Source organism: Trematomus bernacchii, unplaced genomic scaffold (genome assembly GCF_902827165.1).
Source record: "Trematomus bernacchii unplaced genomic scaffold, fTreBer1.1, whole genome shotgun sequence".
NCBI lineage: Eukaryota > Metazoa > Chordata > Actinopteri > Perciformes > Nototheniidae > Trematomus > Trematomus bernacchii.
Genome location: NW_022987616.1, coordinates 305,077 through 329,196, shown reverse-complemented (window position 1 = coordinate 329,196; position 24,120 = coordinate 305,077). Strand labels below are relative to the sequence as shown.

At 42.8% G+C, this 24,120-nt stretch overlaps 1 protein-coding gene across 3 annotated transcripts in view; it reads right to left on the bottom strand.

The window, feature by feature from the left end:
• mpp7a (membrane protein, palmitoylated 7a (MAGUK p55 subfamily member 7)) overlaps positions 1–24,120 on the bottom strand; it is a 138,171-nt gene that overhangs the window by 58,386 nt on the left and 55,665 nt on the right. For all 3 annotated transcript variants that reach the window (XM_034132388.1, XM_034132386.1, XM_034132387.1), the window contains 3 exons: positions 21,836–21,954; positions 12,016–12,093; positions 5,041–5,121 (listed from right to left, as the gene is read on the bottom strand). In XM_034132388.1, coding sequence (XP_033988279.1) covers positions 5,041–5,121; positions 12,016–12,093; positions 21,836–21,954 — 278 coding nt within the window. The remainder of the gene's footprint in view (positions 1–5,040; positions 5,122–12,015; positions 12,094–21,835; positions 21,955–24,120) is intronic.

The following is a 24,120-nucleotide window of genomic DNA, read 5'->3' as shown; positions in this document are numbered from 1 at the left end:
AGTATTTTATGACAGTGGATGCTGTCATTATAGTATTGAACTATTCTCTTGGAACGCAGAAAACCAAAACTGTTTGCAGATGAGGAAAATAAAGTAAACAGAATGAATCCCAAACCTGTGCTCAATGTTTAACATATGTATTATATTCGTAGCACAATTTAATGGTATGGACCAAGATTTGCAGTGCACTGATTTGACCATTCGAAGGTTTATGTGAAAATACATGACTCTATAACACAGCCAGTGAATGAAAGTAGCTCTTCATTCAGAGCTGAATAAAATATCACAGGGCAAATATTGACAGAAGAACGCTTCTGACTTTGCGGCCACCATCTCTAATCCTGTTTTATTTTACTTATTTTTCTCCGTTTTTTCTCCCACAGGGGGTATGAGAAATATATTTTGAATTTGCCCTTGTATCAAATACTATGAAAATATCCTTTGTTGAAAGGCAGCCTGTGCCGTGACATCTAACTCGGAGAAAGGGGAAGAATTTTTGAGTTTGAGGTTGGATACATGTGGTGTTGTGGCTCTCTTTATGGTGTTTGACTGTCAGTCGTAGTACAGGCGTCTATCAGTGTCTCGGCGGGGTGTGACTCCCATGCAGGCCTGGTGCCCGGGAAGCAGAAAAGCAGTGATTTGTTTGAGCTGTCCACCATTAGTGCCTGGAATGAGAATAGGCTCATGCTGAAACAATTTGTCATTCAATTAGTTGATTGACAATCAGCCAATTAATTTGTCTGATTTAACCTGTGTAAATAAATACAACTCAAACTCAACTGTTCAAGTCACAAATCATGTCATTTAAATAAACATTTTCTGGATCCAGCTTGTCAAATATGACACATTGCTGTTTTTTTCTGTTTTCTATCGGAGCAAACTGAAAAAGGTTGGATTATGGACTTTTGTTGATCAAAGGTGATTTGGAAAATAAATAAACCTTTCCCTTTATTCTGACATGATGATAGACTCAATGATAAACACACTATTCGTTTGGAAACTTTGTTGTTGCAGAAAGGAATAGAAAATGTACAAAACAGAGTAAAAGTTACAAAGTTCAAATAACCCTACTGTCTCCTTCTCAGGCTCACCTCAACCTTTCCTCCACTAACCTGCCAGTCGCTGTTTCCTCTGAGCTCTATCCATCATTTGGCATAATATCCCTCATTGTGAGTGTCCTCTTATTGATGGCACTTCCTCAAATCTGGCATTGCTCCCCACCGCCAAACTCTCCCCCATGGCCATGCCTAACAACCCGTAACAGAGCCACAGCTAATTCCTTGTAAAAACTCTCTAGGAAGTAGCAATAACAGATGCATGCTAATAGATAGCACATGGTACATGCCCTGGCTGGTGACCGTTGACATACGAGTACAGCTACACAGGTACAAATGTTTAACACACTCTGTATGGAAGCTTTCTTCCTGGGTTGATATGAGTCAGTGGGTCTTGTTATGCCTCGGTGTCAGTGAATTAGCTGCCTAATCAAATCTATATCCTTTTATAGGCCCTGCTGAGCAGAAAAGAGAGTGAGGGACAGATTGAAAGATAAAGGGCAACGAAGCCACCCTTGTTTTCCAGGCATCCCGTCCTTTCTCGGTTCACGTGTTTGTGTTCATTAGGCATAATAGGGATACTAGAAAAACAGATCACTGAGCTTGACTAAATAAACCTGCTGGTACATTCCTGGTGTTGGCCTCTCATTAAGGCCCCCCAGGCCCTGTCACGGGCCCACTCGTTTTTCAGCTGCTATTGGTGCGGGGTAACTGCTTTACCTAGGCGGGAAGGACCCTGCTGTTTGCGTTCTGCCTCTGAGACGCTGCTGTAGGCCAGCTGGGATTTGACACTCGCGCCCACCCTCCATAAGCCTTGAACCTCAGCACGTACCGCCCCGAGTCAAACACATACTGCGAGCGTGTATACACATCGTCCCTCATACACACCGCCGGAAACAGCCGGCCATCATAATTGGCACTTTCATCACTGTCAATATTAGTCTTGCTGAGGGGGGCTAATACGGGTAAAAGTTGTTTTCTCATGTGCAAATCGTAAAAGAGAAAGTTTGAGGCAAGGAAGAGAAAGGAAGAGAGGGGAGTTTTAAAGAGTCTGATTTATATCCCCACCCTAGGAATGGATCATTTCAGCTATAATTAAGAGTGATACAGTTACTATCGTACAGAGACGCCATTCAAAGGCTGCAACCATCTGCTTGTGTTTTACACCCCCGGACCTGTGATTTACACTCGGGTTGGCTGGTACGGTATCAAGTGCCCTGGAGGACAGATGGAGACAGAAAGAGAGCAAAGTTTGGAATTCTTGAAGCCCACATGCTGCCTACGGTTTTAGACACCATGTCAGGAGAACATCAAGAGCCTCACATTCACAGTGAAAGCCTTCCCTCCTAACCTTGGTGCTGGAATTAATCTATTGTTGAGCGAGTGTTCCAGCAAGAGCATTCAAGTTTCAGGCGCTCAAAACCTGAACCAACACGAAATAGTAGAGCCAGGTCGTAAAGTTGAGAGGTAGAGAAAACTGTGCATGTGTGTGAACACATGCAGATGTCAATAGCTCACTTTGACAACTCTGAGTGTGATGCTTTCAATCTAAAACAAACACACTAAGGCGAGTAACTCATTGAACATCAAACAAAGAAGATCCAGAAACTCAAACTTTCTTTGATGTTTTGATGGACAGAGTCTGTTCGTGTATTATCTACGAGGTGTTTTCTTCGGCATCTCATAGCCGTGATACGTTTGAAATAAATCTTTGTTGTAGTCTTAGGTCAGTGATGAGTCCAGCGCACTACGGGTCGTCTCCCTTGGCCTCAGTTGCTTCTGTGCTTCTGACAGTGCTCTCGGCCAGCAGTAAAGGAAGGAGCAGCTGAATATTTTTCATTGTTTGGCTGACCTTGTTCAGCACTAAAGCTCAGGTTGGTTGAGAAGCGTATGGAGGTGGTGAGAGAAAAGAACAGCAATGAATAAAGAAATAAAAATAGAAAAGACTGACAACAAGTCAATTGTACTTTGATAGAAAAAGCTGAAGTCAGATAGAGGATTTTGTAACAATGCAGCGGTGGAAAAGTGGCGCCACAGATTTCACATTTATTTTTCTCTAATTTGATTGTGACAGGTTTGAATTCAATTGAGGTTAATAGAGAAGACTTCCCATAAGTGACCCAATAATTATTTGGTAACTGATGGAAATGTACATCTAATTACTAGGGCTGTACCAATTTGAAAACTTTGAAGATTCATTGATAATGTCGACATCGAAACTCTAGATCAACATTCGATAGCCGCACAGATTTGCTATGTTTACATGTCTATTCATTGTGTTAACGTCTGTTAAGCTGTGCACGTGAAACTAGACAAAAATGTTTTATATTATACCATTTTTAGAATTAGATTACAGCAGTGGCTGTGTAGGATTGTTTCTTGTGTGATCCAAACAGTTCCAACATGTATGGCTTCAATCCGAAAACAAAATGTTCACTGCGGGCAAAAAAAGTTTTCTTTCCTGCTTGCCACACGAAGGGAGGCATGGACCTGTGTGAACTAACAGCACCATGATTAAAAATGTATTACCATTGTATAGAAAAACCTATGTCCACTCTTATAGTAAATTACAAAAATCCTAAACAAAAAAAGGCTGTCGTAATTGTCATACTGTACCAACACCAAATGTAGAAATACTGTATGGAAGAAGAAATCACTGGTCTGGATACAAAATTGATGAGATTCTCATTTTATCCATTATCCACTTCATACATATTGAGGAATAACAAAAGAAATGAGGGTGACGTATTCAACACGTAATTCAAAACCATAAATAAAATGTTTGGTATTATCCTTGTAATCATAGGAGCATCTAATTTTATATAATATAAGCCTTGTTGGCCTCTGGCTAAAAGTTTTTAAAGACATTGCGTTGGCCTGTGTGTCTGCATGAGTGTGCACCTGGCTTGCCGTCCCTTACTCCTGGCTTCACCTCTCCTCGCTTCATCAGTGGAAGTTGCCGAGCTTCCTGATCGATGACTTTCACAAGCTCCGAAAGTCACGAGTTTTGATGGATTGATCGTTGCATCGCCAAATACCTTCGACGTAAATGCAATTAAAATAATAAACGTGGGATCTCTGACACAGGCATGCTTCATGGCGGGTGCTGTGATCATTTGCCGGCACATTTCACTCCGGGGCTGACAGAGACAAAGGAGGTCACGGTGTCCCAATGTAACAAAGTGGGAGAGCAGAGCTGTGATAGATTGGGACCGTTTGTCTTCCGGATTCTGGCTGTGTGTATTCCAACACCGAGTGGGATTGTGTGTGTTGACTGCTGGTTAAGTGTGATTAACTCAATTCCCATTCCTTACTACTGTATGGGTCAATCTTTCCAAAAATGTATGCAACTATATTGTTTTCATTTAAGAAATTAATCATGACATCACAAGCGTAGACATTGAAAAAAACCACATGTTGATTTGACTTGTAACCCTGATCCTTTTGGGGAACCCCTGTCTTTTCACAACCCTTGACAGTCAGAGGGATTGAATATTTGCATGCACTGTGCTGTTAATATGTGTGTATTGTGTCGGGACAGGACTTCATACGGAGCTGTTGTTTCTGGCAGAGCCCAAACAAGCATGACGACAGAGCGTTAAAGAAGGAACGCGTCCAGTTCTCCTTCTTAATCCACCCGTCTCGAATGCAGCTCTGTCTGGCTGAGACACCTGCAGGGCCTGATGGATGGCCAGTAATACATTAGAAAATCAGAGTGTGTAAATTCATTCTGAAGCTGTATGTGTCTGGATAACGAGGCAAGCGGACGCAGCCAAAAAAGCAAGAAAATCTGGATCTATACGCCATGTTATTTTGTGTACGGCATGGTAATTGCATCGCTTGAACAAACAGTGATGCAAGATGTTTGTGTGATGACATCAGCTAGAATACGAGCCAAATATTTAGTGTGCTGAAGCCAGAACTGCCTGATATTTTCATACTGTGCTTGCAGCTTTACATTTGTATTAAATGAATATAGACTCACCTTCACGTGGGGTTTGGCCAGCAGTTGGAGAAGCTCTTTGATTTCTCCATTGGCTGATTTCCCTTCCAACTCCTTGGACAACTAAAGAGAGGACACAAGAGATGCAATGCATTTACAATCAGGGTGGGCTACTGGACATGCTGTTTAGAAAATAAAAAAACCCATTGTCTTCTCTGGAGGTTCTCACAAAGACTTTTATTGATCATGATTAGTGTCTTTAAGTCCTAGCTTCCAAACTACTATACTCAGTAAGGAAGTGTTCAACAGTGACCCCTCAAAAGCATGTGTAAAAAGTACAGTTTTATACTCAAGAGTACTGGCTGTGTTTGTCCCTTCAGGCATAAATAACCGACGGGGGCCTATCTGACAGGAAAGGTGATATTGTGTTAAATTAGGTGCATCGTAATGGGAGACGAGGTCACAGCTTGTCGTGGGGCCTAGTATTCGCACTTGTTGCCATTTTTCTCTTGATTCAATTTACTGTCCAGTAGGATCCTTTTTCAATAAAAGTCTCAGGCACAGTCCATTCCTCTTGGAAACAATGGCAGCTGTGAGAGCATCTCTGTGCAGTGGGACGGCGCTGGACTGCGTTCATGATGAATGTCTGGTAGCTCGGAGACGAGTGACTCTGCTTCTAAAGCCAGGGCCACGCTCCTCCGTCTGCGGGGCTGATTTATGGAAGATCCTCCTGGACGTGCTGTGAGTGTGGAGAGGAGAGGAGAGCTGACGCACACAAAGCTCTGCTTGTACTGAGCCGGGATCAGGAGCTAATGTGGGCTACACAGAGAGGGCCAGTGAGGATCACAGTGTGAAGGGATGGAGGACAGCACACAGACATGCACTGTCATGTTTGTATGTGTGGTGTGTGAGGCTGTACTGTACATGTTGTGTGGATTTTGAACCACATGTAGGTTAAAAATAAAGACAGCACAGCAGATTGTCTTTACATATGAATATTTATGTTGCTTTTACATCAGCATATAAAAGCACACTTTAAAGGAGAGGTGTCATGCTTTTCCGGTTATTACCCGTCCCCTTGTGTGTTATGAAGGTTTTTATGCATGTAAACGGTGTGCAGAGTCAAAACCCTCAAAGTACACCCTATAGCGAGTAAAACTCTAACACAGAAAATACCTCCCCAAAACGCCTCGTTGGAGATACGTCATTGTCCATTTGATTCTTCCGGGACGGCATGATGTCAAGCCGTACCCGGAACGAAATGGACCAATCCGCGGAGCCGTTACGTTAAGCTCCCGCTGATTGGTCCAAATTGACCAATCCACGGACTTCCTCACACACACATCTGTGTGCAGGGAGCAGGCAGCTCAGCTGATTTCTCCTCCCTGGCTGCAGGCTGATAACAGACAGTTGGGATCGCGGCAAAATTCTCTCTGCAGACCCATTCTCACAGCGTTTATCAACCTTTTTCTTACTCAATATCAAGCCACACTTATTGTTTTTACTTCGGATGTGAGTTTGTGTGTGCTCAGGATGAGTTTGGCTGTGTTTCGCTATGTATCCTAAACAAGGAAACAACACCTCCACGGAGCTCAGCGCGATTCACAACGTCCCGACCAATCAGAGCACACTGTGCTCACAGGGAGGGTGGGGGCTGGAGCTTTTGGAGCTACAACGAGCCGTTAAAGGCAGAGAGTGAAATTCAGTGAATACAAGTAGTTTACAGAGATGCTGTATGAGAAACCAATGTGAGTTTGGAAAATTGCACAGTATAAATCTATTTTAGTAGACCTCAACAATGGAATTATGATCAGTGGAAATGGCCATGACACCTCTCCTTTAAGTATGATCAAATGTAATCCTGAGATGATTAGTCATAAAAATAATCTTCAACTAATTTGATTAGTAGTGATAGTAATTGTTTTAATTAACTATCTTGTTTGTGACTGTGACTCGATTAATCTAAAGAAATATTTGTTGATTAATTCACAAGGAAAATAATTATTAGTTTTCCAAATAAAAAAGTGTTTTTTTAAACCAACTTAAAAAAGGGACTTTAATCAAAGTATAATTTTTCTAAATATACATACAAAACTGACTAAAAACTTTTTTTTTTAAAGTATTGTTTTGAACCACCATGTCCCTTTTGTCTTTCTTCTAATTGGGAGTCAAAGGGTGGAAGAGGTCATATTTTGTGCAGACTCTAAAACCTTCAGAGACAATATTTGTGATTTTGAGTTCTAAAAATAAAAAGTTATTGCTGGAATAATGAAATCAAAAGTATAAACAAATCCTAAAACAATACAATAAAAGAAAATACACTTGTTTCTTCTCGACATGACGATAAACACTACACAAATTGTGAATGGTAAAATAGTTTGGTTGGATAGAACCGTGAGGAGACACATAGATTAATGTGTGCCTCTGATGTCATCACGTAACGGATAAGCAGAACAGGGGAACCTCTCCAACCGCAGTGTTCTCCTTTAAGGCAGACGATGACAGTTTGTTTGAATAACGACCCCTGTGGAGCGGGAATAAAGCAACAGAGGTGAGGCAGAGGTAAAGGCGGGGTGAAGGCAGAGGGCCGAGTGTTAGACAGGGGTTAGGGAGGAGGCTGTGTCACTTTACCCCAAGAAGGTAACATGTGCTATTGCCTGGGGAGAGGGGTCTTTTCAGTATTTCCATTAGCTTTGTCCCCCTAAGGGAGAAAGACATGCTAATGAATAGTCACAGTGGTCAAGGTTACTCCAGCTGAACCTCAGTCAACCCTGCATTACTTCACTTTTTTTCAAATATGCAAAATAATAGAAAGGTCAGGAGGGAGACTGAGGAAGTGTGAGAAAAAACTAAATGTGCAGGGGGAGAAGCGCCACAAAACAAAGAGATGAGCCACATGATCAATGAGAGAAAAAAATGAGGAGGTGGACATAGAGGGGGAGTCGGGGTCAGGGTCTTTAGTGAGGGAAAATCTCTTTCTCTGATACACCGCCATCCGTCATCTCATCGCCGGGTCGTTTACAGCGAGGGAGGCAGACAACGCAAGACAGAGAACTGTACATTTCCAGTCCCTCATATTGTCTTATTAAAGCACCTTGTCCCATAACTCAGCGTGGAGGACAGACGGGACATGTTTGACAACACGCTCTGCTCTTCACCTTCATGCTTCCACGTTAGAGTCATATTTTCCGTCCTCAGACTTCACAGAGAGAGAGGGAGGGGGCAAAACAAATGATGCTGGATCCCCTTTGAGACTGTGTTTATTTCATTTGTTAAATGTCATGACAGGCCCTGCAGTGTTTGGATGAGTTTGATCCCAGCATGTCAGTTTATAGCTCGCACTTGACCCTGAAAGGCTAAGGGCTCACCGCTTTGATATATAGCTGCCAATACATCAAGCTGACCTTATGTAAAGTGGTTTTATTTAAACATTAAACCTGCTAAGGGTTTATTTAGAAAAGTATGATCTCACTCATGCATTTCTTATGATGGATGAAATTCACTTTATTTAATGTGTTACTGATTATTATTGCATCTGTTAACGTGAATCCATTCTCACACAGCATTATGCTTTGATTTTACAGAGTCATGCACAAAGATGTTTTCCTATTATTATATTTTATAGGTTCCAATAAACGTTTTAACGCGTCATGGTATAAAAATAACTGGCTTTCACTCGCTTAAAAATTAATAAAAAGAGAATAATGAATAAAAATGAATTTCACTCGCATTTAAAGAGTGTCTGAAAGGAAAAAGCGGTTTCATCCAAATGTATTTTCAATAGGGTCGATCTTAGAATACAAGCAGTATATCAGCGGAACTATTTATTATAATACCTAACAGGTGCTTATTTACAGCTCCAGCTTTCTCAAGCAAGAACACTGTTAACACTTTAAGAGAAAAGAAGATTTTGTGTAAACAGTGTGTAAACTAGTGTGTAAACTACTATTTATTTACAAGGATTGTATTCACACAGGGATAATGAACTTGTAAAATAAATCAGTATGCCTTTTAAAACAGCAAGAGTAATATTTCCAGTTATAACATGAGTCATAATCAATAAAAATACACAATTTGGGTTAAATGATCATGAAAAGTCCTGACTATCTACTAATTAAACTCGTTATTTAACATAAAGGTTAAATGGTCCTAAGGTAGAAATATTATTTACATTTTAAGATACCAACCAAAGGCTTGTGGCGCCATCATTTGCTTAAGAGTCAAATCTGACATATTTATATTAAAGCCCCCTCTTTCTCTGTTTGCCAGTCTCCGTCTCTTTCCTACATATTATAGTATGTATAGAACTGTGCCCTCTGATGGCACCCAGTGGTCTTCCTACGTAACAGCACGTATTTGGGTGAGAATAAAGATGTTGGGAAGCCGGCCAGAGGAGAAAAAGGAGGCTTTGAGGTAGGAAGGATACGAGTCAGCCACCACAGTCTCGGTTCAAGCGATGGACACACTGATCTGGAACAAGGGGCTGGCATTCATCTTACTGTTCAAGAGCGTGTGTTGCTTTTCAACACGATTGATAGAGACTGATTGGATCGACATACATCGAGCTGGTTCACGTGTGAGACTGATTTGCCCTCTTTTGATTAATGTTAGTGGTATTCTTACATTCCGCAATGAGGCAATAGTGCTTCTATTTCATCCTTAATGAAGGCTGGGGAGAAACTGTGCGGTAATAAACGCACGTGCATCCATAAAAGTGTGTGCGCAGTCACGTCCCGACATGTCTTCATGTGTTTGTAATACAGCACTTATTCCCTGGGCCCGTTATCGATCGTGTTTCAGCCGGTGTTGGCGGTTGTTTGAGCAGTGGCAGTCACCTGCTGTGTGCGCTAGACAGTGCAGCCGGGGGCAGACGGGGGTTGAAGTGTCATTTTATGTTAGGTAATAAATTAAGCCTCCATTACCCGAAACCTAAGCCCAAAATGAATTTCATCTAACTGTAGATCTCTCCTGCTGCACTCTAGTCCTTAGCCACCACTTCAATAGTGTTCATTTGGAGCGGTGACACGGCTGAAAAACAATCCGCTTTAAAAATACATTGCTTTTTTGACTAGCCAAGAGAGGGGGCCTCAAGATTGTGGTGTGCTGCGAGACTCTCTGGGATTTATTCCGATACCTGATAATCCCAAGGAGACGCTTTGCGGGGCATTCACCAGGAAGCATACATTTGAAAGTCTGTAATTTGACAAACAATTATGGGAAAGGAAATCTGCAAGGAGGAGGGGGAAGATGGAGGCTGATAGTTGGGGGTCTCTTGAGAAGTGTATGGCCTCTCAACACAGAATAAAGAAGCAGAGTGAAGTCTTAGGAAACAGAAGCAATCCTTTCCACTCTGTTGGCTACTGGCAGGATTCTTGTTTTGGTGTTATCTGGTTAGTGGTGTTCCTTGCCGAGACTAAACGCAGGGTAGGACAGAAACACAACCAGAAATGGAGCAATAAAATGTCTATTTGGGAATATCGTGCAGACAGATTTAAGTGTGGCCATCCTGGTTTGGTTAAGGGTCCTGGTTGGGACTCCTATCATTTGCATTGGCGTGTGCGAACCTACCAGGATGGAACATTGCTGGCTCTTTCACTGACACTTGTAAGGTCATAAAAACCAGAACACGTCTTTTCTCTGTGATGGTCTCCCTCCTCCTCGTTCTTTACCTCAACTGACTGTACAAACTTCGGCCCCTGTTTCGGTCGTCTTTCCCTTGACTCTGCACTAATTAGGATGATGTATGGCTGCGGGATCTTTAGAAGGGGTGGAATAGTCGGAGGCACTTTGATTACAATAAACAGAGCTGGGGATTTCAAACAAAACCACACACCAGTGAAAGGGCTTTTCCTCCCCTCCTCTGACCGTGCCAAGCTGGATCCTGGGTTTACACAGGTGTGTGTGCGCACATGTGGATGTGAGCGGGGCACTTGAATGTGTACACTTGGCTTTCAATAAATATCGGAGTTGAACAATACTGAAACAAATGTCAGGACACTGGCTCAATAAATCAGACGTAATATCTTTCACAGGTTGCAAGAGCGGCAGGGCCAATGGAAGAAAATCATCATCAGTGGTGTTGTTGGTACTATTTTTGTCTGTGTGATGACTTCTCATTAAGAGGTTAATTAATGAAGAGGGAATGCACGCCATGAGCATTGCTTCCTGTCTCTCTAAATTGGAATATCTCATGCTGTGATTTATGTTTATATGATGTAACTTCACAATCATATCTAGTTTGTCATTCGCGCCCATCCATCTTCAGTTTGTTACTGAAATGGAAGCCTTTGCATCTGATTTTTGCCATGGGAAAATGATAGGTCCTGTCCTTGGTGCAACTGGATTTTCGATTTTGTGGTGTATGGCTAGATGTTTGGGCGACGAGTGGGCGGGCAAGTAGGTGGTGGGCGCAGAGGAGGGGTGCTGTAGTGTTATTGTAACAGTAAGCGAGTACGCACTGAGGGGTTACAGGTCTTAGTTCACTCCAGGGTAAGAGGTGAAAGAGGAGAAACAGTGCCAGGGCTACTGCACGCTACTGGGGATGGTGTTGAGAGTATGTGTGTTACAGATAAAGACGCACTTGTGATGTGAAGTTTTTTTCAGCTCAACCTGCACACCATCTAACTGTTGAACAGCAGAACAAGACAGACTACCTCGCGGCCTTCACAAAGTCTCTGTGGGTTTGAGTATAAGCAAATCACGCTTGCTTTGTTTTTCAAACACAAAACAGTTAGACAGATCGTGGAAGACAGAGAAGACAAAGTGTGTGTTTAGGCAGTTGACAAATTAAAAGGAAAACTTTAGAGTACAGAAACTTAATTCTATTGTGTTGCTTTTAAATTCACCAAAACTAAACCCAATTGAACCTATTCAGATGTTTTTAGAAGAATGATGATCATCACTTTTAGAGGCCCAACACCACTCAGACACTTTATGATGCTTTTCCCTTTCATGTGTCAACCATCTGAATATGCGATAAATTGAAGCCTTCCTTCCAAAGAAAAAAAAAGAACTTACTTCATGGGCCAGAGCAGCAGCGCTGTCCAGAACTGGGACGGGTTTGCTCTCTTCGGAGAGCTGCAGCTGCTCGTGGATCTGAAAGGACAGATTGCGTTTATCAGTAAGGGCAACAAAAAAAGGGAGAAAAAGAGGGGGGGAAAAGAGAGAGAGGGGAGGTCAATGTTGGGCTGCAGAGGCCACGACGAGGCCTCTCCGAGCAAACACACACACGCCAAAGCAGAGACTGCACACACACCCATGTGCACTGCTACAAGCACACATATATGAAAACATGTACAGCCTCCATCCGCACCATGTTCTACTCACACTCACAGTGGATCAAAACGGCAACCAATCACACTGCACACACACAAGACTCCCGAGCACAACAGAGTGCTTCTAAGTATTTCAACTCGCCTAGCCACTGTACAAACAATCCAGTTTTCCACCGTGCATTTGATATGCCCCAGCGGCCTGAGGATTCCAAATCATTTCAACAGTCTGGTTAAATTGGCTAAACATTTCCTTATCAGCCTCAGCGCTGCAACTGCACAATGTTGAGAGACAAAGATGTGTCTCTGGAGAATCACGAAAAAGGAAAAGTAGGCCCGACCCTTGTGTTAACGTTTACTCATTTACACACACAAAAACACTTTAAAAAACTGATACGTGGAGCGGAGATGGAATTATTTCTACACGCGGGAACGTGCTTGTGCTCCAGCCTCCGCGCACAGAAAAAAACACTACAGCAATTTAATTTGTCATTAGAGAGCAGCTGTGCAGGAATTTGTTGACAGGCTACAGGCTGCTGTCAGGTCCCATCAGAGAACAGAGACTATCCTCCCAACAGCCACTCCTGAGTCTCTCCTCAGCCCAGCAGGGTGAAGGTTGAGCTAGGCCACGGGTCTGACTGATAGCTGGGCCCCGGTCCTGGAGCCTGCAGCTGGATGGCTCACACAGCATTCCAGCACAATGGTGGAACAGAAGGCCCTGTGGCTGGGGAGAGAGTGACGAAGAAGCCCCTGGGCCAACTCGTAATTTGTAAGGGCCAAATTCACACATGTGGGAGCATACACACACAGAAGGAGCTGTGTGACAGAGAATCAATTTGTAGAACAGAAAGAGACATGAGAAGCAGTTTGTTTGCCGTCACTTTGCGAGCAGCTACAGATGCTGTGTGCAATTAAAACATCTGTTTAAGAACTGACATCTTCGCTACACAAACATGTTTTGACTACATGCAGTAGCAGCTCTGTGTATACTTTAAAATGACATAATCACAACATCTGTTATTTCTAATGGCATTCCCACTGGAAATGTTTTTCTCTCTTCTTTGAGCAAAAATGTGCAGATATGGTAATTTGAATCTTTGTTGTTGTCATTGATATCCACCACTATGATCTCAATCACGACAATACTGTAGCTTGTGTTAGCATTCAAAAGGGAGTTTTCTGGTGAGAAGAATGCAGGAGCAACTGTGTGTCAAATGTCTTTGCACACGTACGCCCCTCATGGTTCGTGAAAACTCCAGCTCAACTGTTTGGCCTTTAACAAGAACAGCCCTTTCAGCTTGACTTATCCACACACTCTCACGTGATAAATCATGACCTGTTAGGACTGTGTCTCAGCCAACAGAGCAGCCATGTTTCAAGGTCAGCTGAGAGGTTCAAATCCCTGTGTAAAGCCCACATTACTCGGCTATAAAACATGGTGCATTAGGCGCGTTGTGGACGTAATCTGCTGAAGGCCTGAGGGAGGCAGATGGTTAGTCGGCTGTAGAGTGCTGAAAGCTGCAACTGGAAGGGAAGTTAGACAAACGTTGTTGGAAATAGCAGGCAATACATTGGCTTCATAAGAGGTGCAGGTACATATACATGAGTAGAGATAAAGCAAGGGACAGATATACAAAAAAAAGAGGGGAATGCAGCACTTATAAGCCTGAGTAGACTCCACTGTTTAAGTGGTACTGGGTTAAACTGCTGTCAGTGTGTTCCATGTTTTATGGCATCACATTTAAGACAGACACTCTAGGGCATTTCCTGGACATTTTCATCCTCATCTGTTTAATTTCACATAACCACGTCATATTTGAACAATTACTCTGTACTGTTCATGAAGTCCCAACAACTCCACCCTTTGCTCTGACTCCTCCGTCTGCAAAAGAAGGCTGTAAAAAGCCAGGCAGGCAGCTCCGGTTACTTCATCTGTCCTGATCAGCTTTGTAAGAAAACAGATGAAATAAACGTGAGGTTGCCAGTGTCTTCAGCCCTCCAGCATACCGCAGTCCTAGTGACATCTGCTTAGGTAGTTGTTGCTCCACCACCTCAACTTACTTAGTTACTGTGGAATGTCTTCCCTGCGTGGTGAGCAAATGCAAGATTGAAATGCTTTTATTTACAGTTCAGGACACTTTCCAAGTGCCTGTCCATGACGCAGTAATGCATTTAAAAGTCATTACCCCAATTTTTTGCAAACGTTCTCTGTCCCTTTGGTGAGGCAGCAATGCCAAGTGGCCTGGCCCAAAAAAGAAAAAACGTGAGAGACAGTGTTGTACAGCCAAAGAGGCTTTAGCACAAACCAGAGTTTGATTCCTGGACACATACCCGAATCAAATACTGGGATTATGAAGCTTCTCAGATGAAAAATGTATTGCATGCTGCTTCTATGTAAAATAAGGCAGTAGAGACAGGATCCAAATGCTTACAAATCAGGGAGGAAAGCTCCCTGAAGTAGGAGCTGAGAAAAGATGAATGAATGTGCACCTTCACTGAAGCTTAAGAAAAAAATGCTACAAAAGGAGCAGTGTGAGTGCTGTCTCCACAGAGGCCTCAGACTAAGTTGTGTTTGCTTCCAGGAATACCCTGCAGGCTTAAAATACACACAGCAACAACTTTTAAAGGAAAAAAACCGACACTGGTAAGAATTGATATGAAAGAATTCCAACAAGGATGGACTTGAAAACAAACATAGCATCCATCTTCATCATCTTTGGACAGGGGCTCCAATCCCTGCTAAGGATCACTGTTAAGGTAAAGGATCAGAAACCCTTAGTATTAAAACTCAGCAATTTAATCTGTATTTATGCTCTCTTAAGGATTAAAGCACATGCAACGGTAAGAACAACGACTGTCCAATCCTAGGCTCTCAACATATACTGTAGGTATCAATAAAGCCGGGTTTAAAAGCTACCTTACAAACATCAACTCGGACACAATACAGCAACCGATGTCTGGCACAGAAGGAGGGTGACAGCGTGCAAAAGTGCAAAGGTTTGATAGATGGAGAAAGGAGAAAGAGAGGTCTGGAGAGCACAGCGCTGTATAGTGTTTCTGTTTTCAAGTTCTGCAAAGAGGCTCAAGGCTTCTGGTTAATGTCCACTGCCCAGAACACTTCGGGTCGGACCAGTTAGGGTTGACAATCTTTCTTCCCCTCCTGTTTCTATATCAACCCCCCATAGATATAGTATATGGCTAATATCAGGCCTTCGTTGATCCACCAGGGTCCGATCTCTTGGTCAGATCCAGAACACCTTGTCAAGGCACCGTGGCATGGTACAGTAGATCAAGTTAAGGAGTCAGGAAGGGGGAATTACAGGCAGACGTGCAGGGTTGCAGCTGGAATAGCTGTGAAATGATATGTTTACTCAAGGGAAAAAGAGAAAAATATATATATTTTCTTCTGTTACGGTAGGTTAGCTTACAAAGAACTGGCTTCATCCCCTGGTATGAGGGCATCAGATCCTGGATATTGTGCTGTTGTTTATGAATAAATCCTGCAGATGACAGTACCATTCACCATCAGCCTGTTAAGGGTGCAACCAACAATTTCACCCTTACAACAATGTAATTAAAACCAGTGTCGTCAAGAAGCAGATAAAGAAAACCACAGCATCTAGTTAATATTGCCATTAGTAACCAAGCTCACACAGAAGGGCAGCACATATGTTATGCATGCACCTCCCAGAATATCTCCTCTCAGACAATGTTGTATGGTGGTTGATCTACAAAAATGTAGATTTTTATTTAGTTGGATAAACCACACACCAGTATGAGGCTGGTTTTCAGCATTTTCTTCTGTCAATGTCAATTTCTACATGGCAAGAGTTTAAGATCTTGTCAGTATGCACCCCCTTCCACATAAATGTGATGAACTTTTTTTATTATAATCAGGCCAATTGAAATTATTCTAATTCTGAAACGGGTACCTGGGAGAGCATTGACGGTCATCTACTGATTAATGGGCAAATGTCCTCACATTATTGAGCAGAAAATCTACCTTTCCTTTACCAAGACCCCATACAGAGCAGTTTTGGCGAATAAGCTTGCCTCTCATTTGTTGTGGAAAAAGCCTGGAGAGTGTGACAGGTAATTAAGAACTAGCAGTGGACACAGAGGACGAGACAGAGAGAGACCAAGGCAGCTGGCCAAAAGTCATGACAGCCACATCACTTAGATAGAGGATACATTTCCTCCTGGAGCTCTTGGAAAAGGAGCAGAGAGGCCCCAGACACACCTCCATAGACGCTCTGTATGTTTTGAGGCCAGTACAGTGCAGGACACAGTCATACTTGTCTACATACGACGACCGCCTTGAGACACAGCTGAAATTCCTACTGCAAGCTCCAACTTTTACAAAAACATCACCAAGTGAATCGATCAATTTAGAGACTCATTCATGTGAAGTATAGCAGCTATTCGTTCAGGAAAAGTATTCTGAATATGTAAGGGCATAAAGCCAGGACAAATGCATCTGACTTACTAAATCAGATTGATTTGGGTTATTTTCAGGCAGTCAAATCAATATATAAAATTGTGAAGACTAACTTTAAAAGCTCCAGGTGAGCCTTTTGTGTTTGCAGGCAGTTCTCAGGCCATATGGGAGTGATAAATACACTATATGGCACTATGAACCTAATTTTCCATATTCTGCGTATTGCTCGTATTCTCCATGTCCTATTAAGATTGGCTTCGTATCGTCTAAACCTTCTGGTTTCACTTTGAGTCCTTTTTATTCCTTAGACATACGGAATCAACCAAAGTGACCTAGAATAATGGTTGTGGTATCCCTCCAGAGATTCTCCTTGATTACCAATATGGACATTTGACTGATAGAATGGGGGCTAGTGTATCTTTAGACCTCCTCTCATTTTCACTTTCCCCCCATTGCTCCAGACATGGTTCAATTGAATGATTTTAAAGTTTTATTCAGCAGTCAAACGGCCATACTGCAATCTGTCTGCTGCACTAAGAAGCTTGCTCCCTCTTTACCTCTGTCCCTATCACAACCTTCCCTTTGGCTTCATCCTTCGTCTATTCGTCTAGCTCTTCTGGCTCAACTCAAAGGAGCTTGTTTGTGGACATTAAGAATGATCTTTTGACTTAATGCTGTATTCGACTTTTAAACTTCTAGAAAGATATTTAGAAGGTAGCCTTAGCACAGAGTAAAAAATTGCAAGGGAGGGGAGGTTTTCAAACTGTAAATAACCACCTGGCTTGTGTCAGAAAGAAGATTTTTCTAGCAACAAATTGCAGAGTTCTTAAGTTTGCAATCACTACCATACCGAATAAGAATAGAAGAATGTACACATAGATGTATGAACATGAATATCATTTTATTATTAAGGATAGAAGCTCGCTTTTCGAAAGCCGCCTGAAGGTATTTGCTCAACTCCTCACGAGGGTTCCTGTTCCCCCAGAATAATAAATAGAGACCTCAGAGTGCACAGGACGTGAGGACCACAGACAGTACAAGTGGATCTCTGAGGTGGTATAGGTTTACAGGCTTAGACTTGAACCAGAGACAATTAGCCAGTTTTTTTTTCTTCTGAGTACAGGGTGTGAGGCTTAAAGGACTCCGGGTGAGAAGTTTAGAACAATTTTCTTTTTGTGATCTTCATGGTTAATGCCTGGCAAGGGGCAAGTCATGTTTTGAGTAGTAGAAAGGTTAAGATAACTGCCCAAAGAGCAAGTCTATGGTTGCTGTCAAGGACAAGAGTGGACGGACATTACAGAGTGAGTCATACAACTTGGAAGGCTACCTAGAGCGCGATCCAGTTATTCATGGGATACCAAGTCTGGTACTCAAAGAATACAGTCCAGTTTGTCTGAAAATGAGCTAATTTACCATAAATAGCTGAAACTTTCCATCTGGGTACAAGCGTTAGCTGCAGCACCTTTACATGTCGTTAAAGGCCCGCAGCACTGAAGAACAAACTGGCAAGCCCACATCAATGTTGCTGTGTTACAATGTGGCAAGTGCCAAGCCTATTAGCAACTAACAGAAGCTGAATTTAAGGGAAAACTGACTGACCACAAAATGAGGGATCTTGAGGCCTGGCTAAAGGCCTGCTGACAGAAACTTGGTCTTTAAGGAGAGCCCCACCTGAGGCAGGTGGAAATTGAATATTGTATTATATTTCCTGTGGCTTTTTGTTGAGCTGGAACTTGGCAGTGGAACAGTGAGTGTGGTGGAATTTAGAGAAAGCACACTTGAGTAACTCCCTTTAATTGAAAAGAGGGGAACTGTCTGCGTCGTTTTAGCCATGCTAGCTATACGCGCCAGCACTCGCATTACATGTCAGCACTGATGGCGCACCGGTCTGCAAAATGAGGCGAACTTGGGAGCCGGGACCTGCTGAAAGATGATATTAGAAAATATTTGTTTCGTCTTTGTGACATAATAGGATTAGGAGGGACATGAGAGGCTCTCCCAACTATCTGATGAGGACAGGTGAGGAGAGACACAAAGAACCTAAGTCTGATTAAGGTCTTCATGTAGGTCTTCTTCTTTCTTGTCTCTCTTTCCATCTTTGACACCTCTTCCTCTGGTACTTCTCTGTCCCTCCAGACAGACTGACCAGTAACCGATGCTTCATAATTACCCAGGTGAGGCTTGAGCGTTTCCATATGAGAGACCTGGGTTGCCGGGCCTGTCAGATTAACATGATGTGTGTGTTTTCTCTCTGCTGTTTAGCCATTCCCAAAGTATCCCCTTCACAGCCTTGTGGAATATAAGGTGGAACCTGTAGAGATTTGGTGGTGGGGCTTAAGAGGAAGGGGACAATTAAGGTTTTTATTAATGGTGTGCCACTGACATTAGCCATGTTCACCTGAATGTTGGGTCTGAGTGCTGGTCTTAGCTGTAAGGCGAGATGGTTGTTCTGTTCTTCTGTGTGTGTTTCAAAGTCAGCCTGTCTCTCCGTTTGGCTCACTAGCTGACAGGCTGGCTCACATCTCAGTACCAAGTAGAAAGCAGAGGAAACACATAGTTCTGCTTGTCTGGAGCGGGGCACTTTCCACTTATGCCTCCACGTTAACGATAAGAGACGCTAAAAGCAGCTCGGTTTCTCTCCATTGAATAAAAAGGAAGAATACGAAAATAAGTTCAAAACGGGCTCATTGTGGTGAGAAAATGTGGTTCTTTGATGCTATAATGACTCATCATTTTGTGGCTGCGGTAGCCAGATAACTGTATAATATTCGCAGCTACAGTAACAAAAGTGAATTGGGTGAATTAGCTGCATTAACTTATACCTACGGAACCGTAATGAGATGGCGCCCAATGTGAGAAACGTTCAGTGTCCCTCTACCACATAAACAAAGTTGTATTCAGATTTCAGGACGGCATACAGGGAGTTGGGTTTAGCATTAAACTGTTCTTTCATCCACACACTTACTAGCACACACTTACACTTGATATTTCAGCTTTTAACCCTAAAAATGCTCAATTTGTTGGGCTTCCTAAGGCCGTTCAAACAAAACAAAAAGAACAGGATGGAATAGGGACAACTGCTTCCAAGATCCAACAGTAACTACTTCTACCTAGCTAATTTCTCCTGCTCCACCGGAGACTTCTAAGGGGATCCTAGGGCCGATGGGTTATCTAATCCCTCTGGTCTTGGGTTTCCTCCACATATTCAGTATCTAAGAATCCAATTCTCATCAATTCTTCCTTTATCTAATAGTGTTTAGTTGTTTTGTCTCTATCTTCACTTTTGCTGTAACAATGTACATTTCCCCTCTGTTGGACGAATAAAGGTATTCTGATTCTGAATTATTCTCAATGGAGCAGAGCAGATGTGCAGCCTATAACCTTTTTCCAAAAATATTTCAAAAAGCCATTGGTGCATAGCTTTCAACACATCAGGTAAAGAGCCTGTCATGCACTTTTGCTTCAACAGCACTAACACGTTCTCCCCTTTATGTTCCTCTTGAAAGTTTACCTAGGTATAATCAGGAGTGGTTAGAGGGCTAGGTAAATTGGGCACTCCACCCTTATGCCTGGCTAAATATCCCAGAAACATAATGCCACCTTCATTAGCATGATTCTATCTGCCCCACACTAAGCAGTGTTTTCTTTGGGGCCGGCCAGAATGAGAGCCTGAACATGCGCAGGCCCTGCCCATCATTATCCATGTTCAAGAGGCCTTATTCTTTGGCCATCCATAACAATCCAGGCATCAAATAAAATCCTTCTGGTTTCCTAAAGTCCTGACATCAGGGTTTTGCTCCAGAGTCTGAGGTATGCCATAATTCGGGCACTTTTACACGCTCACATTTGCGCATAACAACCTTGGATCCTGAACAAACATGCTTACACAGAAAGGATTTCTTAAAAAGGGAGGGGATGAAAATTATTTCAATTTTTCTCTCTCAATCGTCTCTGTGACATAATGATTCTGGCTGGAGAGAAAGGGAGACCACCAAAGAGGGAAATATATCAAGCCAGCATATGAAAATAGAGTTGGGCATTCTTTTAAAATGGAGACCATTAACAAGGGGATACCGTTAGCTGTAGCTCTAACAATGAGTGTTTTCTATGTAAATTGACAGCAAAGCATTACATCAGTGAACGAGAGAAACAAATCTGAAGCAGTGGTTTGAATAGTGACTGACAAACAAGCTGGTTTAAAGTACAAAAGCCCTCCTGTTCCTTTTTACAGTAGAAGGAGAAGGAGAAAGAGATTGGCTGCCGATTGCAGAGAAACCCCAAGTGAAGATGGGACTGGGGCAGACAGACAGAATGTGTTACATTCATTACTTCGGCCTGTCTGCCAGCGTACTGTATAAAGATATCAAGTGTGCTCATCTTCTCCCTAAACGCTGCAGCTATCTAGTTTTACAGGCAGTAATCGGACCACAGGCCAATTCACGCTGGCAGAGAAAGAGTTAGAAGATCTGGGTGGGTAGACTGTTGGAATGACAATAAACGAAGTAATGTATGAATGAGACCGCACGGAAAGAGTTTGAATAAAGCCGAATTGAGTATTTTTAAACGTGTGTTTTTATGTGAATAGGAGAGGTCGGCTCAAGGCCGGGGGTCGCAGGAGATGGAGTTTGGATTCTGTCCCACCCCGTGAGAGGAAGGATGTGACTGTAAAGGTGGGTAACGGAGACAGAGTTACATTTCATGGGGTTCCAGATCCTGTGTCAAGACATATATCGTCTGTCTAGCCTGAGGCTCTAACAACCCCCCTACCATTTCATATTTTTTGATGTATTACTATGATTTGAAAAAGACACATTTTGTCTGCTTATCTGAATCCACCTCATTTTTGCATTTTTTTGCATTCTGCAGTGAAGGGAACTTCTGTCTGTTGAGTAAGAATTTCCAGATATAATTATTTTAAATAAATTGCACGATAAGAGAAATCTCACACATTTAATTAAATGATGTGATGTGCAATAATGTTCTACACTATGATGGATATGAATTTGCCTTTTGACAACTGCAGTGTTCTAGCATTAGCAACGTGGCTATTAAAACTGAAACACATCTTAACTGAATCACTAAGCAAACCCATAACTCCAAAAAAAAGGTTGGAGTTTTTTTGTTTTACCTTGATCAGCGAGTGCAGGCTGCGCTCCCCAAACATGTCCTGGAGGAAGGTGTTGTCCTCAGGACGGCTGACATGGGGCTGCAGCTGAGAGGGCAGAGAGGCCAGCAGCTCGTACAGACCTGCGGACGGGGAAGAGGAAACAGAATCAGAATGTGGTAAAGGAACATAGTGTGCAGAATTACAGATACATAGACAGACAAGACAACACATGCAATTGTAAGAATTCACCTTAATAGGTATTTTTTTTGTCACACACATACACCTCAGTTTTTTCTATGGGTGGTTTGCCCAGAAATACAGACAAAACACGCTGTTCTTCTGGTCACTGGAAGTAAAAAGGAAACATAGAGGCAATATAGCATTTCCCCCCCAGCCTCTGCTTCCCACCATTGTCCCAGCCTTTCCCGTTGTTTCAGGAACACTGCCGTCTCCAATGAGAAACAACTCCACAAACTCCTCGTTAGGCATCTAAAAAGTCCACCTATTGAAAGGTTCAATGCTAATTATTATTTTTTATTATATCAATAAAACACATATCTTTCAAGGCTTTCAAGCAACGCATCCTTATTGCCTGCAAACAATCAAGTTGTGTTTGCTAAAGAGAAGTTCCGCACAATATCAGGCTGAAATCTAAGTGGCTGTTGTGCACATTTAAAGGAAAAAAGGGATTTTTAAATGTTCTTAAATAACGTTTTGCACTGAATTTGGAGGATAGTGAATTAAGCAGATGTGGCCGGTCTCTTTCCCAGCTAGTTGATGTCATGAGCTCAGAAGGACAGTGGACATTTGCATTTATGCAGGCCTATGTCATCAAGTCATCACCATAGCAAGGTTTGTTGTTGACAGTGAGAGAAACAGGGTGCATTGGTCCCCGTAGTTGAATGTGAATTATATCAAAACAAAACCTTCTGAAATCTGTCAGCTCTTTTGGAGTTTACTGACCTGGCATATAAAAGAAATTGCTATTTCAAATTCAATTTATACACAGCCAAACTGGGGAGCTGATGGTTTCAAGATTAAGCAGAAGGGAGTTGAAGCACTAAGCAGAGAGAGAGGGAGAGCACAAAACCAGCGAGTGAGCGGGGTGTGTTCCAAACACAACAGAGTCCTGGAGCAAAACTGATGGAGAGAAGTAGCAGATACTTGTTTGTTGCTCCGTTCTGGTCTTCAGGGTGACTGTGATCCACTAAGCCAGGGGATACGTTAAAGGTCAGGCCCGTACCGAGTGCAGTCAAGCTGGCTTATATGCATCAAAGACCCCTTTATAAATGCACCAGAAAAGGCCCCCCAAGATTCAAACACAACCACACGGTGCTTAAACGTCTTTGAACTACTACTGATCATGTGAAGGAACTCTAAACACGTTCACGGCGGAGCCATTGAAACGTCAAAACAAACTTGAGCAGCTTGGCTACCTCTCTGAGAACGTCTTTCATCAGAGGACAGAGTGAAGGAGAGGAAGGAGGGAGGGAAAAAGGCACCACAGACGCAACTGGAGTAATTCGTAGCTGAAAATGATTGATTGAAAACAATGGTTGACGTCGTTGGCTGAATGAATGACTGGCTGACTGAACTGGCGGGCATTCCGACTGGGTTAGAGAAAGTGTGTGCTGGCAGCTCAGACCCCTTGGCGGGAGAGCCACGGCTGACTATTTTAGCTCATGTCAAATGCCCCTGCTGCCGGGCAGTCAGATAGATGGAGTGTCATCTGCCACTCTCAACCTTCTGCTTTCCATTTGGAGGTGATTTGGGGTTTAAGTGATCTTTGAGTAAACGCACAGGATACATCAAGATCATATCCTGCCCTGTTCTCCAGCTCGCAACACCGATTCCGTGCAGTGTTGGCGCCTCATACTTCACTGCTCCAACAGCAGCTCTGTGGTTAAGAAAGAAGGAGAGGAAAAGCCACTGAACAAGAGAGAAGGTTTACGCACAACACATGTGCACTTGTCATTACTTAGCCCCCCGTGGTTTTACTCAAGCTGGGTGTGTGATATCTGCCCTGGTATGTGATCATCCGACGCCTGGTTCTGGGGTCCTCATCACCAGAAACTTTGTAGCTTTTTAGCTAACGCAAGCCCTGCCTGAGGGCAGCTGGCTCCCTCAAATCATTTACAACTTGGAACTCCCAACAGAACATCTCACATAATATATATAAAAAAAGATTTAAAGAGACATGGGATGAGGTGAGGGGTGTAGGAAAGGCGGTGAGAGTGGGGGGGAAGAGATATGGTAATGTCATTACTATTGGCAGCGCTGAGATACCAGTAGGAGTGGATGAAGGG